The 19,242-nt window shown below is 47.5% G+C and overlaps 1 protein-coding gene across 1 annotated transcript in view; it reads right to left on the bottom strand.

Moving 5' to 3' along the window:
* ABR (ABR activator of RhoGEF and GTPase) overlaps positions 1-18,263 on the bottom strand; it is a 298,848-nt gene extending 280,585 nt beyond the window's left edge. Inside the window, exon 1 of the mRNA XM_044000089.1 lies at positions 17,111-18,263. Within this exon, the coding sequence (XP_043856024.1) occupies positions 17,111-18,248 (1,138 nt within the window). The 5' untranslated portion in view covers positions 18,249-18,263. The remainder of the gene's footprint in view (positions 1-17,110) is intronic.
* Positions 18,264-19,242: the final 979 nt, after the last annotated feature.

The raw sequence follows: 19,242 nt of genomic DNA, 5'->3' as shown, positions 1-19,242 counted from the left end.
AAATGAGGAAACTGAGGCAAACAGGGTGAAGTGACTTGCCCAGGGTTATGTGTCTGAGGTCATATTTGAACTCAGGTTTTTCTGACTCCAGGCCCAGTGCTCTCTCCACTGTGCTACCTTGCTGCCCTAGAGGTCCGCTAGTCCAACCACCTCTTTTTACAGAGGAAACCAAGGTCCAGAGAAAAAGTAACTTGCCAAAGATCACTCTAGGAGTGAAAGAGCCAGAATGAAAACCCGGGCCCTCTGACCCCCAATCCAGCCCTCTTCCCATGCACCAGCTTTTAATCCTCTGATCCTATTAAAGGGGCCAAGGTAAATCTCAAAACTCAAAGAATTACAAGGAGCATAGCTTATGTTGTTTGCCAAATTCTACAGGAATTCCAGGGCTCTCAGGACCTGGAGGGGTAACAAGATCTGTGACCCCAAGGATGCAAGAGATCTTTTTTAAAATAATAATAAACATTTTTATTTAAAGCTTTGAGTTCCAAATTCTATCCCTCCTTCCCCGGCCCCCTCCCTGAGGCAGCAAGCCATCAGATATAGGTTATACACGAAGCAAGAGGTCTTCAATTCAAAAATACCCACATCTGGAAAGAGTTCAGAGTCTAAAATTATGGCATCAATGAAAAAGACCCATAAATAAGTTCATCTGGGTTTCTTTAACTCCAGGAATCAAAGAGCTAAAAAATGTGGGAGGAAAAAAAAACACCATATGAAGCAAACTAAAAGCCCCATTTGGAGAGTTAATGGAAGGAAACCTAGTTTTTATTCCACGGCTCAGCTAAGAAAACAGGTCCCTCTGATCATGTGACACATTTCAATTCAAGCCCATTCAAGCCCTTAGGCTTGGAAGGCTACAGGGTCCGACTTGCCCATTTAGAGCTTCAGAGCCCAAAGGGTGGCTCGCTGAAGGTTAGATAGGAGGGACGGGAGGTGGAAAAGCTGGGATTTGAACCTAGGTCTGACTCCCTCTCTAGCATTCTTTCCATGCTGCCTCCCCAAGAGAGTCAGTGAGGAGGCAACCTTCCCTGACCACCCACTCCCGACCAGCACCACCCCGTATTGCTAGGTTTTGTTTTCGACTCGCCAGCCTGCAAAGGTTAGACGCAGCTCTGCCACAGACCAACAACATCAGGCATTCAGCGGGAGACACCCAACATCCAGTCCAGGACATGGTGCCCTTCTGAGACAATGGAGAAGGGAGAGTGAGGGGGCCAGGGAAAGCAGCCCAAACAGAGGCAGAATCTGCATAATAAACTCCAAATGGAGCAGTACATCAAAGATAGCATTGTGCACTCCTCCCCGGGACCCCAGCCACGTGTGTACCCTGGCGGCTTGTGTGCACTCAATGCCTTGCCTTGTGCTGGGTCAGAACTGAGCCCTATGTGAGTGAGGCTCATTAGAGAGCTGACACTCAGCAAGGCTTTGGCTGCTGTCAGCAGGAGCCAGTTTTGAATTTCTTGAGATGCTTTTAAAAAAATAAAGACACTGCAGCACAATTACACAGTCAGACACAGGGGAGGCAGGCTGAATGCAAAATAGGGCTTTTTTTTTTCATAAGACACATTTTCCTTGCAGTTTGGGGACGCCTCTGGCTCACATGCCCGCCAGCCCTAAGCTGGGAGTTACCTACCTCTGTAACTGGATGCTGTGCTACACATCCTTGTGGATTATTCAAAACTTCAGGGCTTCCCGAGCCCTCAGATTTCTGTGTACTTTAGGGGCATGAATGGTAAAGAGTCATGGCTTTAGCCTTTTACCCCAGCAACTTATTCCAGCTGTAAGCACTGGTCCTCTAGCCCTACCCCCTGGTCCTCAGTCTCCCCCCAGCCTCAATTTTCACAAGCCAAGGGCAGAGGGGGAAGAATGCAGGAGAGGAGGTAGAAAAGCACTTCACCCATCACCAAACATTTATTGTGCACCTACTGTGGTGGGGGCATCATGCCAGGCACTGAGGCATCCATCACCACCAAAGAACGAAAGCATCTCTGCTCTTAAGGATCTTAGAGTCTATGCAAAAATAGGTTTAATGTGCTTGTACATATGTAACCTAGATCAGATTGCTTTCTGTCTTGGGGAGGGGGAGGGGAGAAAGGGAGAAAAACTTGGAACTAGAAGTTTTATGAAAACAAATGTTTAAAACTATTTTGACATGTAACTGGAAAATAATAAAATATTTTTATGATTTTTAAAAAGGGATCTTATATTCTAATCATGCAAAGTTTGATAGAAGAGAATGGGGGATTAGGAGAGGAAGGAATAGTTTACCTCTCAGATCTATGGAGAGGAAAACTATGTCCAAACAAGAGATAGAGAATATTATGAAATGCAAGATGGAAGACTTTGATTACATTAAATTAAAAAGGTTTTGTACAAATAGAAGCAATGCAGCCAAAATTAGAAGGGAGGCAGAAAACTGGGAAACAATTTTTACAGCCAGCATTTCTGATAAAGGCCTCATTTCTAAAATATATAGGGAACTAAATCAAATTTATAAGAATGCAAGTCATTCCCCAATTGAGAAATGGTCAAAGGATATGAACAGGCAGTTTTCAGATGAAGAGATCAAAGCTGTCTATTGTCATATGAAAAAATGCTCTAAATCACTATTGATTAGAGAAATGTAAATTGAAACAACTCTGAGGTACCACCTCATACTTATCAGATTGGCTAATAGGACAAAAAAGGAAAATAATAAATGTTGGAGAAGCTGTGGGAAAATTGGAACACTGATGCATTGTTGGTGGAGCTGTGAACTGATCCAACCATTCTGGAGAACAATTTGGAACTATGCCCAAAGGGCTATGGAACTGTTTATACCCTTTGACCCAGTGGTACCACTGCTAGGTCTGTATCCCAAAGAGATCATAGAAGAGGGAAAGGGACCTACATGCACAAAAATATTTCTAGCAGCTAACTTTGTGGTGGCAAAGAATTGGAAATTGAGGAAATGCCCATCAATTGGGGAATGGCTAAACAAGTTGTGGTATATGAATGTAATGGAATACTATTGTGCTGTAAGAAACGATGAGCAGGTGGATTTCAGAGAAAGCTGGAAGGATTTACATGAACCGATGCTGACTGAGAGGAGCAGAACCAGGAGAACATTGTACACAGTAACAGCAACATTGTGTGATGAACAATGGGGATAGACTTGGCTCTTCTCAGGAGTGCAATGATCCAAAACAGTTTCAAAAAACTCATGATAGAAAATGTTCTCAACATCCAAAAAAACCCAAAAAAACCCTGTGAATTATGAATGCAGATTGAACCATACTGTTTCTACTTTTGGACTGTTTTTTTCCCTTCTTTTTTAAGGTATTTCCCTTGTGCTCTGGTTCTTCTTTCACAAGATGACTAATGTAGAAATATGTTTAATGTGATTGTACATATACAACCTATATTAGACTGCTTTCTGTCCTGGGGAGGAGAGAGGGAAGGGAGGATGGGAGAAAAAAATGTGGAACTAAAAATCCTGTGAAAACAAATGTTGAAAACTATCCTTATATATAACTGGAAAATAATAAAATACTTTAAAATAAAAATTCCTTTTAGTGCTATCAAAAAAAAGAGAGAATGTGGCCAAGCTTAATGATGACACTGCTACTTTCTAACTGATTAGGAAGGAGCCTCCCTTCACCACCACCCTCACTACCACCCCACCAAAGGCCAACCTGGACCTGCTCAAGAATCCTCTCTCTAACCTCCCCAGGGTGTGGGCATCCAGCCACACTGGAACTCACCACCTCCAAACAACCCATTGAACTTTCAGATAGCTCCAATTTTTAGGAAGTTCTTCCTGACATCAAGCCTAGATGTTCTTCTGATGCACCAGTCTGCTCCTGGTTCTGCTTTCTGGGGCCAAACAAAATAAATCTAATCCCTTCTTCTCTTCATGACAGCCTTTGAAGGAAAGTTATCCAGTCCCCCTCAAGTCTTCTCCAGGCTAAACATCCCTACTTCCTTCCAGCATGTCTTGTATGGCACAAGCTCAAGGCTGTTGTTTTCCTGGTTGCCTCTGGACACTCCAGCTTGTCAATGTCCTTTCTAAACTATGGTACCCAAGACAATACAAATGATGCAGATGTGATAGAGTAACACACCCTCCTCCTCATTTCTGCATTCAGATATAGCCTAGGATGACATTAGCTGTCACCTCATCCTGTTGACTCATCTTGACCTTGTGGCCCAAGAAAACCACCCTTTCTCCCATTTAAGTGTACTGGACTCATTCTGTATTTGTGAAGTTGACTTTTTGTGTTTTTCTAAAAGTCATAAACATTTTAATTTATAGTTTGGGGTTCCAGTTTTTATTCCTCCCTCCCCTTCCTCCTCCCTGAGGCAGTAAGCAAGCAGATATAAGTTATCCATGTACGATTATGTAAAGCATTACCATATTATTCATTTTGTATAAGAAAACTTGAACAAAAGGGAAAAAAATGAAAGAAAGGGGAAAATGGCCTGCTTCAGTCTGTGTTCCATCGATATCAGTTCTTTCTTTGGAGAAGGATAGTATGTTTCCTTGATAGTCCTTTGGGATTGTCGTGGATCATTGTATTGTTGAGAATAGTTAAGTCATTCACAGTTCTTCATCAAACAATATTTCTGTCTCTGTGCACAATGTTCTCTTGGTTCTGTTTTCTTCACTATACATCAGTTCACACAAGTCTTTCCAGGCCTTTCTGAAATCATCAACCCTTTTCTACTCTCTCAGCAGAGAGTAGTCCTTTCTGGCCTGGCCCACGTGTCCTTCTGGTTCCGCCCTCTGGTACCAAGTGACTGAGCCACGACTTGACCCCAAGTCTTTCTGACTACAAATATGGCGGTCTACCCACACTGCTTACCCAAACACTACTTGTCCAAATAAGTATAGGAGTGTTATAATTTTAGTGGGTTGTTTTATTTCAATGCTGTGAAACTATTCTAAATCATTTCTAAGAATCAATGCAAGATTAAGAACAAGAAACAAAACCACATTTGTTTGGCAGCTGCTGTCTGACAAGCTGGAGACAGTCCCCCTGCTGATGTTCTTGTATCACCCAGGCAGGCTGAAGATAACCACCAGACTGCAACATGAGAACCCAAGGCTGGCAGCCACAGGGCTTGTAGGGCTGCAGATTTCCTGCATGGTGCAGGACAATGACATAGCACAGCGGAGCAGCATCATACAGGAAGTCCAGTAAAAAAATAATAAGGGAGGGGCAGCTAGGTGGCACAGCGGATAAAGCACCAGCCCTGGATTCGGGAGGACTTGAGTTCAAATGTGACCTCAGACACTTGACACTTACTAGCTGTGTGACCCTGGGCAAGTCACTTAACCCCCACTTGCCCTGCAAAAATAAATAGATAGATAGATAGATAAGGGAGATGAATTTGGTTGTGAATGAAGGCACACAGGTGAGAAGAACCAGGTGGTGAGCAGGGATGTTTTGCTCCCAAGCCCAGCAAATGCACATAAACAGGAAACCATTTTGCAAAACAGCTCACTCAGTCATGGCACTTAGATAATAGAGTGACTAGCAATGTATCTGAGGCCTGCCACACCGGCGTGTAAAGGGAATCATGGGGTTTGAGGGGGGTGGCTCTGGCTACTACACCGTCTACACAAAGCCCTTCAGATCAGGGGGAATCAAAGCATAACCTACATTTTATCTCCTACCCTGAAAACTGGCAAAGCTGACTTCAAATCAGGAACAGCAAGTATTGGAGGGGCTTTGGGAAGAGAAGCACATTAATTAATTCACTGTCAGTGTTTGGAATAGGTCCAACTATTGTCTAAATCAATTTGAATGATCTAAGACAATTCAGAAAGATTCATAATGAAAAATGCTCCCCACCTCCAGAGAACTAATGGAGCCTGAATGCAGATCAAAGCAGACTCTAAAAAAACCAAACTTTCTTTATTATTCTTGGGTGTTGAGGTTTGTTTTTTTCTGGGTCTGCGCTTTTTCCCCCCACAATATGACTAATATGGAAATATGCTTTGCACAACTGCACATGTATAACCTATATTAAACTGCTTGCCTTCTCAGTGAGGGGGGAGGTGAGGGAGAGAATTTGGAACTCAAAATATTTTTAAATGAACGTCAAAAATGTTTACATGTAATTGGAAAAAACTAAAATATTTGAAAAGGCCAATCCAAAATTATGCAAGAAAAGGAACTAAGCATTTCATACCCTTTTTGGGGGGTTTGTTTGGTTTTTGCAGGGCAATGAGGATTAAGTGACTTGCCCAGGGTCACACAGCTAGTATCAAGTATCTGAGGCTGGATTTGAACTCAGGTTCTCCTGAATCCAGGGCTGATGCTTTATCCACTGCACCACTTGGCTGCCCCCGGCATAAGAAATTAAATGAATTTGGGGGGGGGGATGGGGGAGTTATGGAAGCCACAGATGAAGGGAGAGCCAAAAAATTTTATGAGGATTTTCAGATATTGGGGTTCCTCAACTCTAGCCCCTGCAATATGGAACAATATATGAAATAGTCAGTGAAGCCTTTTCTGGTCATAAGAACTAGAGTGAGCAGTGAAAGTAGATGCCTATTGACTGGAGAATGTGGGATATGGATTTAATGAAATATTATTATACAGTGATACAAAACTAACAAAAGCTATCCAAAGAAACATGGAAAGATTTGCATGGACTAATGCAAAGTAAAACAAGCAGAACCCAGGCAAACAATATATACAATGTAAAAGTGTAAAATGCATGCAATGTAATCCTATCTAAGTATGCAATGGAACAATGTAAATAGAGGCAAAGTGGTGGCATGGGTGTATACAACGTAAGCGTATGAATGATGAGATGACTTGAAGGAAAGGGAACTCTTCTGGAAGGATACATCTCACTATAATAGGAGGAGTAGGGGGCAATCGGGCCAGATGAATCTAGGGGAATTGGAGCATTGAGGGCCTTGAAGGCCATACTGGGGGCAGCTAGGTGGCACAGTGGATAAAGCACCAGCTCTGGATTCAGGAGGACCTGAGTTCAAATCTGGCCTCAGACACTTGACATTTAACTAGCTGTGTTACCTTGGGCAAGTCACTTAACCCTCATTGCCCTGCAAACAAAAGAAAAAGAAAAAAAAAAGGCCATGCTGAGCAATCTGATTCGTTTGATAGGAACTGTTAGGTCATGACGGATAAAGAAATCATAGTTCCACTGAAATACAACCACCTTTGGCTGGGTGAAGAGCAGCAGCAAAATATTTTAGAAAGGGCAGAGACAAGGGAAAACTCAGGAACCCTAATTCCTATGAGGTCAATAAGTATCTATTAGGAGACGACCATGTGCCAGGAATTGTGCTAAGTGCTAGAGATGCTATGCTATGAAGAGACATGGCTGTCTCCTAGTTTAAAGAGGACCCTCATCCTTTCTCCTCTTTCAGTGAGTTCCAGTATGGAAGAGGCCTCTTGGGGATAGACAGGACTGGTGTAGTCTCTCTCCTTCATCCTAAAATTATCATGCACATACTCAGCTCTCTATGTTTAACCAATCAACAAGTCTTTATTAAGTATCTACAATATGCCCACAATGAGACACAGACAGTTCCAACTCAAACAATCATTAGCTGGTAGCTCTAGGCAAGTCCCTTAACCTCACAGTGTCTCAGACAACTCTCTAACACTGTATTTGTATGTTGCAAGGAAGGTGCTTGCAGGCACTTGCAGAAGGAGCTTATTTGGCAGCTCCCTCAAACAAGGAAATCACAGGTCCAGCCTCTACCCCTCTCTCCTCTCTGTGTTGGGTGTTGGGTACACAAAGACAAAATTTAAACAGCCCTTTCCCCTTTACCCAGTAGAATGAAAGGTTCATCATGGCAAGGGCTCATTATTACTCTTCTATTACTCAATATAGGCTGTTCTGCCTCGGTATCCCCAGTGCCTAGCACAGATCCAGCATTTAATAAATGCTCATTAGACTGGATAAATAGCCTGACCAAAGGAAGAAACAATCTCCACATAACTGTTCCTTGCAAAGAGCCACCCACCTGCTAGATGAGTATTAAAGAACCCCACGACTTTTGTTTTGTAATTACGGGTTGAGTATCCAAGGGATGGAGAGAGTTGAAATCAATCAATCAACAAAGATTCTTAAGCACTTGTGTTGTGCCAGGCACAGGGTTACAAAGAAAGGCAAAAACCGCAAACCTTGGGGAGAAAAATGCTCCAGTTCATTGTGTTCATGCCTGGTAGGGGAAGGGGAACAGAGGCGGTAGAAAGCTAGGTGGCTCAGTGGACAAAGCACCGACCCTGGATTCAAGAGGACCTGAGTTCAAATCCAGCCTCAGACACTTGACACTTACTAGCTGTGTGACCCTGGGCAAGTCACTTAACCCTCATTGCCCTGCCAAAAAGAGGTGGGGGGGCAGGGAAAAGGAGTTCAACAAAACTAACTAGCGCCTCAAATGTCTCTAGCAATACACACAATACCCATTCCCAGAGTCCCCCACCTCTTCAGTTCCAGGTTGTAAACATATTTTCTCAGCTCTTCCCCTAGAGGAAGAGGTAATTTGTGTTTTGATCCCCTGGGGACCTTCTCCCTCCCAATCTTCTAGTTCAGGATTCTTTAAAAGAAAAAAGGGCAGGAAAAGTCCCCAAAGCACAGAGATTCCAGGGGGCTTTAAATGCCCGGCTGAAGAGGTTGTACTCTATCCCAGAGAAAAGAGGGAGCTAATGGTAGCAAGGCAGCAACGCTGTCAGACTTGTGATTAATTTATCAGTTGTATGGAGGATGGATTGAAGAGAGGAGAAAACTGGAAGACCCTTTTGCCAGTAGGGGACTATTGCAGTAGTCCAGATGAGACTGTGACTGGATAGATGGGGGCTCATTTAAACTGGTCTTCCTGGGGACCAGAAACTGAGTAAGGACAGGTTGGGAATCTGCCAGGGATCCATGGTACCCACCAAGAAGCCCCTCAGTCAGGGGCCCCCTTAGGAGAAGAGTCACATGCAATCTGGAGGCTGAGTCTTGTTTACTATGACTCTGAAATAAAAGAAAACAAACTGTGCAATAAAGCCGGGGGTTACAGACCTGACCTTTAGTCAAGTATCTCGGGTCATAAATAGTGGGTGGAGGTTAGAGGGGTGGGGAAGGAAGGGAGGGAGGGTGTCCTGGGGGGAGTGTGGAGTCTTCCAGATAATAGAATCACCACATCCTTCCCTGCTGCCTTTAGTGGACTCCTGCAAGGATCTACTTTTTTTTTTTTTTGGTGAGGCAATTGGGGTTAAATGACTTGCCCAGGGTCACACAGCTAGTAAGTGTCAAAGGTCTGAGGCCAAATTTGAACTCAGGTCCTCCCGAATCCAGGGCCAGTGCTCTATCCACTGCGCCACCTAGCTGCCCCTAAAGGATCTACTTTCTTGGGGGAGAAGGAGTCAGAAGGCACCATCCCAAGAAGAAGCAGCAGCCAGGGGCCAAACTGAGTCAGGAAACAGAGGGTTCAGATTTTGCCTCCAACCTACTATCTGTCTGTTGTTGGAGAATGACTTGACTTCTCCGGGGCCTCAGTTTCTTCATCTGTAAAATAAGGGGTTAACCTAAATGTCCTTTGTGATCCCTTCTAACTGTAGGTCCATGATCCTAAGAGTCATCTGGATAGCAACAAGAATTTCATGCCCAGGGGCAGCTAGGTGCCACAGTGGATAGAGCACTGGCCCTGGATTCAGGAGGACTTTGAGTTCAAATCCAGCTTCAGACACTTGACACTTACTAGCTGTGTGACCCTGGGCAAGTCACTTAACCCCCATTGCCCCACAAAAAAAAAGAATTTCATGTCCACCATTTGGCAATCAATGAATCAACAAATGTTTATGAAGAACCCTCTAGGTGCCAGGCGGGTGGCACAGTGGATAGAGTGCCAGGCTTGAGTCAGGAAGACTCATCTTGCTGAGTTTAAATCTGGCCTCAGCCCCTTACTGCCTGTGTGACCCTGGGCAAGTCACTTTCAACTCTGATTGCCTCAGTTTCCTCATCTGTAAAATGAGCTGGAGAAAGAAATAGCTAAAACCGCTCCCATATCTTTGCCGAGAAAACCCCAAATGGGGCCCCAAGGAGTTGGACAAAACGGAAAAAACAATCGAACAACAAAATAGGTGAGTTACTTTTCAAGCTGCTGGGGACAGAAAGACAAAAATGAAACACCCTCTGTCCTCAAGGCCCTTACACTCTACCAGGATACAAGGAAGGGAAGGAAAAGATTAGAGGAAAAGGTGCAGGGAAGTCTTTTATTCTTCCCCATTCACCCTTTTGAAAATTTCATCAACAAACAACAAAATAATTGTTCCCAGAACTGTGTGTTTGTTACATCTGGTTGACTTTTTTTTTTTTTTGTGGTGAGGCAATTGGGGTTAAGTGACTTTCCCAGGGTCACACAGCTAGTAAGTGTCAAGTGTCTGAGGCTGGATTTGAACTCAGGTCTTCCTGAATCCAGGGCCGGTGCTCTATCCGCTGCATCACCTAGCTGCCCCAATCTGGTTGATTTTTACGTGTGTATTAAATTGAACAAGTTAGTAACAAAATTGCCATGTTTGTGTTCCTTTCTGAACTTTTTCTTTTCTTCTGTGTTTTCTGATTTTTTTTCCTTTCTTCTCAGGCGCTTATTCTCAAACTCTTCATACACTCTGTTCCAAACTTTCTCTTCCCTCCTCTAGCCTCCCCATGCCATCTCCTTTCTCTTTCCTTTCAACAACTGATGTCATCTCCCACTTGACAGAATAAACTCCAGGTCAGGTACTCCAAGCTCCTCTTCTTCCAACTTCAAAAGCCCTTCTACAATACCCTACATTCTTTTTTCCTTTGTTCTAGCCTCTGAGGAAGAGGGAGAGCTTCCTGCTAGGGCCAAGCCTTCTATTATTCTTTTCATCCCATCGCTACCATTTTAGTCCAGGAACTTGAACCAATAATCACTGGATCATATTCTCTCTTCCCTCCCTCTCCACTACCCTCTCTCCCTCTCTCTGTGCATTTTGTTCTTCTCTCTCTCTCCCTCTTTTGTTCTTCTCTCTCTCTCTTTCTCTCCTTACCTGTTGGTTACTTCCCTGCTTAGTACAAACATACTCAAGTTTTCCCCGTTAACAAACAAACAAAACTTTTGTTGTCTTTGCCATCCTTCAAGTACTAACTCTTCTCCTTTTTTAGGCCAAGCTCCTCGACAGTCATCCACACTTGATGTCCTCACTCTCTTACTTCCTCACTCACTTCTCTTGCACACTAGAGTCTAACTTTACCACTCTACTGAGAATCCTCTCCAAGGTTACCAAGGTTCTCTCCACAAATCCAATAGATCTTCCTTAGTCCTCATCCTTCTTGAGCTCCCTTCAGCTTCTGACACTGCCGACCACACTTTCTTCCTGGATATGCTCTATTCCCTTGTCTTCTGGGACCCAGGGGACTCTCCTGATTCCTCTTCTCAATCTCCTTTACTGAATCACCAACCAACTTTTGCCCCCATCCCCAATAAACCTCCTCCCCTAAAGCATGGATGTTTCCCAAGGTTCTGTCCAGGGCCTCTCTCTACATATCCTTTCTTGGTGGTTTTATCAACTCCTATGGGTTTAGTTATCACCTCTATGCAGGTTACATTCAAAATTTATGTATCCAGCCTTCATCTCTCTTCCAAATTCCAGTCCTGTATTACTGACTGTCTGCTGCTCATCCCAAATGAATATCACGTCACTTACATTAGTCCCATCACTCACATTAAATCTATTAGATTGTGAGCTCCTTGATGGCAGAGATTGGGGGGGGGGTGCCTCTTTTTGAATCCCCTGTATTTAGCACAGTGCCTGACACATAGTGGACTCTTAATAAATACTGACTGACTGATTCACATTTCCAAAACATAAGTCATGATCATTTACCCTTAAAACCACCCCTCTCACACTTCCTGATTTTGGTCAAGGACACCACCATCCTTGTCATTACCTAGGTTCACAACCTCAGAGTTATCTTCAACCATTTCCTCTCCTTCCCTTTCTAGAGCCAAGCAGTGGCCAAATCTTTCAATCCCACCTCTCCCCTCTCTCCCTGCTCCCTCCCTCCCTTTACCCCTCCACTCCCCTTCCCTCCTTTCCCCCTCTCTCCCTCCCTTTCTTCATCCCTCCTTCCCTTTCCCCTTTTCTTCTCTCTACCATCCCCCTCTCTCCCTCCTCCCTCCTTACTTTCCCCCCTCCCTTCCTTCCTCCCTCCTTCTCTCCTCCCTCTCTCCTCTCCTCTCTCATTCCTTCTTTCTCATCTCTCTTTCCTTCTCTCCCCCTCCCTCATCTCATCTAACCAGTCACACTCTCACCTGGACTACTACAATAGTCCCCTACTGGCAAAAGAGTCTTCCAGTTTTCTCCTCTCTTCAATCCATCCTCCATACAACTGATAAATTCACCACAAGTCTGACAACGTTGCTACCTTGCTACCAGTAGCTTCCTCTTTTCTCTGGGATAGAATACAACCTCTTCAGCTAAGCATTTAAAGCCCCCTAGAACCTAGAGACAACCCACCTTTCCAGACTTATTTCATCCTTTCGCACACACTATAGTCAATTAACCAACCAACAAGCATTTATCAATGTGCTAGGCACTGTCCTGAGCACTGAGGATCCAGACACAAAACCAAAAATCCTTGTCCTTGGTGAATTTACCCTTTCACAGGGGAGACAACAGGTCCACATTAAAAAGACATATAGGAGCTGACTCAAGGTATCTCCTAATGGAAAGGCACGAGTAGCTGAGGGTGGGGGTGGGGCAGTAAGGGGCCCCAGCCTAAGGTGGCTTCCAGGCAAACACCTCTAGTATCTATGTCCTGAACTTGACATAGGCTCCCAGCTCCAAGGCTCCAAATAAGCTGGTCCCATGGCTGCAGCATCTTCCTTACTTCTGACTCTCAGCATCCTTAGCTTCTTCCTTTATGGTTTTGACAATAAAAGTACTAATTCCTTTACAAAGCCTTTCTAAATCCTCCAAGTTATTCTTTTGGTGGGGCAGGGCAATGAGGGTTAAGTGACTTGCCCAAGGTCACACAGTTAGTATCAAGTGTCTGAGGCCGGATTTGAACTCAGGTCCTCCTGACTCCAGGGCTGGTGCTCTATCCACTGCACCACCTAGCTGCCCCCTCCTCCAAGTTATTCTTGATGAATTCATCATGAAATGATGTTTGTATACACTGTATCCCCCTAAGGGAAAGTAAGCTCCATGAGGGAAGGGATTGTTTTGTCTCTGTATTCTCTGTGCCTGGCACAGAGCTGTGGACATAGTATTTTATACATGTTCACTGAGTATTTGAAGAACCTGGAAGGAGAAATAAAGAAAATGGAATGATGTAGAAGACATAGTCTCTGTCCTTTAGGGCATAGGTATATAAATATAAATATATATATATATATTATACATATTTTATTTTTTGGTGCAAGGTGTGATTATTTAGTCTGGATTCAGTTACTTTTTAAAAACTGAGACCCATATGAAAAATGCAATCCATCTACAGAGAGAGAACTAATGGTATCTGAATACAGATTGAAGCATAATTTTTTTTTGTTAGTTCCTTTATCTGATGTTTTGTTTTTTGTCTGTTTTCTTTCACAACCTGGGTAATGTGGAAATGTTTTGCATGACTGCTCATGTATAGTTCATGTTGAATTGCTTGAGTTCTTGGTGGGAAGGGAGGGAGGAAGAGAATTTGGAACACAAATGTTTTTTAAAAATTGATGTCAAAATTTGTATTTTACATGTAATTTGGGAAAATGAAATTCTAAATATAAAAATTTTTAAAACCCTGAGAACTGAAGAAGTTCAAGAATTTGCCCAAAGTCAAATAACTAATCAATAGTCATTTAATGGGGGGGGGGACAGGACATGTAGCTGAAAAAGTATGTGACTGCTTAAAAAGAAAATGACATGAGCAATGTAAGAATCAGGGTGCCACCCCCCTGAGGAGAAAGCATGTAAGTCATGTCAATCAATGCTACCAGCCAATTAGCTTGGAGCTATGTGTGTGTGTGTGTGTGGGGGGGGGGGGGTGAAGTGGGCTTCTGCTCTAGGAGATGGAGGATCTGCCCTTTTATTTCCGGTTGGAGGTCTCACTGGTGGTGGCAGGGCCAGGGTAGTTAGGCTTTTTCTTTCTGAACTCCACATGTTCTTCCTCTCTCTTTTGCTAACTTCTAATATACTTTAATAAATGCTTGATGCCCAGAGACAGGTGCTATAAGCTTCTAATTTAAGGTGACCACACATTAGATTTTTAGTCATAACAATTAGATTTTAAACATCACAGCAAAGACACACTAAGTGTAGTAGTACAAGCCGCAGCAAAAAAAAAAAAAAAGAAAGAAAGAAATATTGCAATTGCCTCCTAATAACAAAAGCAGCTTCTAGTCTTGCCCTCTTTGACACAGACAGACTAATCATAGGTCTGGAGTCAGGAGAAACTTGAGTCAGGGAGAGCAATGAGAAGGTTTCTGCAATAGTCCAAGTGACAGATGATAAGGGCCTTTGCCAGTGTGGTGGCTAGCCATGTGAGAGGAGAGATGGAGATATAGACAAGAGATGCCATGAAAGTACAAATGAAAAGAGAACAGATTCTATATGTGGTGTAAAATGTAGGACTTCAAACCTGGGAGACTGGGAGGATGGTGGGACCCTGGACAGTAAAAGTGGAGTTGGGAGAGGGGAAGAGTTTGGTTTTGATCATATGAGTTTGAAATGCTTTCAGTACATCCTTTGAGATGTTCAAAGGGCAATTGGTGATGAAAGAGAGACTGGTGTTGGATACAGAGATCTGGGAATCATTAGATGGTATAGACATGATAACAAACCCAGGGAGGCTAATGAGATTGGCAAGTGAGACAGCATAGAGCAAAAGGGGAAGAGGGCCCAGGCTCAAACCTTGGGGAACACCCATGGTGATTAGTCGGCATGATGTGGATGAAGAACCAGCAAAGGGGACTAGGAAGCAGAGGAAGCAGAGGAACCAGGTGGGTGCAATGTCACGAAAACCTAAAGAGGAAAAAAACCTAAAGAGAAGAAGGTGATCAATAAGGGCAAATGCTGCTGAGATGTAGATGAGAATGAGGACCGAGAGCCTTTAGATTTGACCACTTTAGGGAAAATGGAGACAGTGTGTGTAAAAACAAAACAAAACAAAAAAAGGCACAGAAAATAGCATTAAACCTGGAGGTTCCTGGCTCTACCTCTTACTAGGTATGTGACCCAGGGAGAGGCCAGAGTCCCCTTCTTTGTAGATTTTGGGTCCCATGTGCCCTGCATCACCCAGGGTTGGTATGATGAAAGCACTCAGCACCCTTACAGGGTTCTAGAAGTGTGGACCATTATTCATTAGGAGTTTCCTGGAGGAGGTGAGTTTCCAACAAGCTCTTACACCACCAAAAGCATACAGCGTGCTGGAAGAGAAGTATTCCAGACCTCTGGGTGCTTGGCAATACTGAGTAACCTGTCCTTCATCCTTTAAGCCAATGTGGCATAGAAAACTGTTCCCAGCCTGAGCTGAGGAAATGTTACCTATGGGAAATGCTGCCCATTCTCTCCTAATGAATAAGTGTAATTGATCAAAACATATGAATTGATGGGCTCCCTAAAAGTGCTTTTAGCAAAGTGGACAGTTTTTCATTCAAATACAGATTCACCCAGATAAAATCTAATAATGGAGATCCTGGAACCATCCCAGCATGCGTAATGTTCTTTCCCCTCAGTATGCAGGAAGGGAAGCAGGCTCCAGGAGCCCCTATGTCCTCAGTCACAATGTGTTCCAATTCCCACACCCAATTGTCCCTTCTCTGTGCATCACTGAGGGGATGCAGCAGAAAGAAGCCTGGGTTTTAATCCCAGCTCTGCTTTTTATTACCTGTGTGACCCCAGGCCAATTATTCACCTCTCTGGGCCTCAGTCTGTGGGGGGGGGGAAAGCCTCTCCTCTGTAAAAAGAGGAGCATGGGCTAGATGAGTGCTACGGACCCTGCCAGCTCTTCTCCACAATCCTGACTCTCAGTCCCATAGAAGAACAAAGCCGAATGTCACAGTCAACTAGGAAGCAAATATTGGCAGGAAAGCCCACAAGTCATGTAACTGCTCTCCTTCCTACCTCCTCCTTGACTCTGTTAAGACACACTGCCAATAACTAGTCCATTCATGCATCTACCCATTCGACAAATATACCTAAAGCATGTGCCTAGCATCCTGTTTGGCATGGGAGCTACAAAGAGGGACAAGGTCCTGTCCTTGAGGCTACAGTATTTGGAGGGAGATGAGATGTGTTCCTAGTGAACTAGCAAGAATAGCTTAAGTGTCCAAAGAAAGGGACAGTGTGCTATGGGAGAGCAGGGAGAACATACTTCCAGCTGGTGAAATCTAGGAGAGCTTCCTGGAAGAGATGGCATTTGAGGTTGAAGGATGAACAGGATTTCCTGAGGCAGAAGGGGAAGGAGGCAAAGAAACCCAAAGAGAGGCCAAAGAAGCCAGCGACACTAGCAAGTACAGTTTGGACAGCATATAGGGAATGTAAAAGGATGAAAAGCCCTAGTGAGGTTGGATAGTAGAAGGCCTTGAATGACAGACCACCGAGTTGAATTAGACCTTGTTATCTAAACGGTAGGAAGCCTGAGAGGGGTCTGAGCAGTGGAAGGATAGATGTGATGAGTGGCATTATGAGACCTATTCATCCGAGGCGTACTTAGAGAGAGTAAAGAAAGAGTGATCACATTCGAGACTGCTGCAATTGCCCAGGTGAGAACTAAGGGCTTTGAGGGGTGGCAGCAGCAATCAGAAGGAAGCGATCCCTGCTAGACAGAATCAAACACAGCCACTTGCAAAACTCGGGAAGAGCCCCAGGGAGGTGCAGGCATCACGCCCCAGCAGCTCCCTTAAACCACATCTGTACGGGTCCCGTTTGGTTCCATAACCTCGTCCCAGCTCTACTAATCTGAGCTCTTTTAAGCTTCCCACACTCTTGGCCTTAGCAGGTAAATCAAGAACGGGCCTTTCTTCTGCTGACACAAGCGGTTAAAAGTCCTGGCCTGAGGCAGATGACAGCTAAAAGGCAGAGCGCGGTAACCAGTGTCTCCCCAGCTGAATGGGAAGGAAGGGGGCCGGCGAGAGCAAGGAGCCTACCTGCAGAGGAAACATCCTCGTGGTCCGAGCTGTTGTAGCTGCAGTCGCTGCCCCTCTCCGGGGAGCTGTGGCCCGGCGAGTCTCGGCCCGGCACCCCCAGGAACCTCTTGCGCCTCCAGGGCGGGAGATGCTCCCGAGCCCCTCGGGAGTGGGGGTCCTCCGGGGGCAGGGGCGAGTACCGGCCGTCCCTGCCCTCCGCTTCCAGCTGCTCCAGGTCCCGGCTGCGCCGGTGCCGCTTGCCCCCGATCAGGTGCAGCCAGCGGTGGGGGCTGCCCGCCCGGAGGGGCTTCTCCGGCGCGTCCTCGCGGGGCAGGAAGCGGCAGGGGGCAAGGAGCAGGTGACCCAGGACGAATTTCTCGTTCAGATCCACCACCTCGAAGTCGTGGTCGCTGCTGTCCCCGCCCTCGTCGGCGGCGCCTGGGGCCTGGGGCTCCGCGTCCTCGGGCGCCGCGGGGGACAGCTCCTCGCTGCCCTCCGGGCTGGCGCCGCCAGGGGCCGCGGCTGGGGACAGCGGCTCGGGCTCCTCCGGCCGCCGGGCATCCCCGAGGGCGCGCGGCGGCTCGGGCTCCTCCGACCGCTCGGCATCCCCGGGCCCGGGCCCGGAGTCCTCCCGGGGCCTCAGGAGCAGCTCCGGCTGCTGCAGCTGCCGGTGGATGGCGGCGGTCAAGCTCCGCACGGCGCCCCCTTCCCCGGGCGCCCCCAGCCACGCAGGGAACTCCAGGTTGACATAGTGCGGAGACTTGGCCGGGGAGCCTGCGGCGGGCCGGCCTGGGCCGCTGTCCGCCGCGGGGGGCTCCGGCCCGGGCGGGGGCAGGGGCTGGGGGGCCTCCGGCCGGTCCGCCGCCGCCTGCTTCTCCTCACCCTCCTCGGCGGGGCCGGGGCTGTCCTCCCCGCCGCCGCCGCCGCAGCCCCCCCAGCGGCCGCAGTCGTAGCCCCGCTTCTCCCGGGCCAGGGCCGTCTGCAGGTAGATGACTTTGAACTTCTCCTCGGCCAGCACCTGTTGCAGTCGCTTCAGGTTGAGCCTGCAGCGCTCCAGCTCCCGCTGCATGGCCGGCACCGAGTCCAGCTGCATGGTGGGCACCGGCTCCCCGGGGAACTCGGCCTTCCAGTGGCGCTCGAAGTCCGCCGGTTCCCACATGCTGGCCCCGGGGGCGGGGGGCGCGCGGCCCGAGCCCGTGCCCGAGCCCCCGCCTGGGCCTGGGCCGCGGCGGCGGCGGCGGCGGTGGGACGAGCGGACGGCCTCGGCTTCCTCTGCGACGAGCCCGCGGCAGTCGCTGCCTCCTCTCGACACCCGAGCCCGGAGCAGAAAAAGAGAAGAAAAAGTTTTCCCCTTCCGCTCCCGTCTGGCGGGGGTTTGATTTTTTTTTCTTTTCGGTTTCAGGTCCCTGACGTAAGCGGCCCGGCCCCTCCGGTGAGGCGGAGGCGGGGGTGGGGGGACCCTGGGACCCGCCCCTCAGGGGCTCGGCGAGCCGAGGCCAGGCGCTCAGCCGGCCGCCCGAAGCCCCCTCCCGGGCTGACCTGCACGGCGGCGGCGGCGACGGCGGCGGCGTGGATCATAGGGCCCGAGGCCGGCGTGGGGGGCTGGGCGCTGGGCGCTGGAGGCGGGGCAGGGTCCGGCCGGGGGGCGGGGGGTGGGGGGCGCCTGGCGCTGCCCGGCGTGGGAAAGGTTCCACTGAGCGCGCCGACGGTGGCCCGGATCCGGCCAAAGGCCGCGGGGGGCGGGGCCGCGTGAGACCAGGGGAGCTGGGCGGGGGCCGCCGCACTCTGACAGCTTGGGAGGGCGCGTGCACGGCGGGGGTGGGGGGCGTGGGAGGGGGGCGGTCCCAGCACTGAGTGGGTGGCGGAGCAGGACCAGTCCAGGGGGCTACCACTGGCGCCCACGGTGGGGGTGGGGGGCGTGGGAGAGGGGCGGTCCCAGCACTGAGTGGGTGGCGAAGCAGGACCAGTCCAGGGGGCTATCGCTGGCGCTCTAGGACGCGAGGACCGGACTGCAGACAAGGACCCGGAGGATGGAGGGGGAGGGAGGTGGGGCTGAGAGAAACCTAGGAGACGCGTCTGAATGGTTTGGGGGCTCGCGGTCTGGGGGGGACTGAGGGATAGAAGGGAAGACTCTTTAATCGTAGAAGTCAAGG

Source organism: Dromiciops gliroides, chromosome 4 (genome assembly GCF_019393635.1).
Source record: "Dromiciops gliroides isolate mDroGli1 chromosome 4, mDroGli1.pri, whole genome shotgun sequence".
In the NCBI taxonomy this organism is placed as follows: domain Eukaryota; kingdom Metazoa; phylum Chordata; class Mammalia; order Microbiotheria; family Microbiotheriidae; genus Dromiciops; species Dromiciops gliroides.
This window is presented reverse-complemented; position numbering and strand designations above follow the sequence as displayed.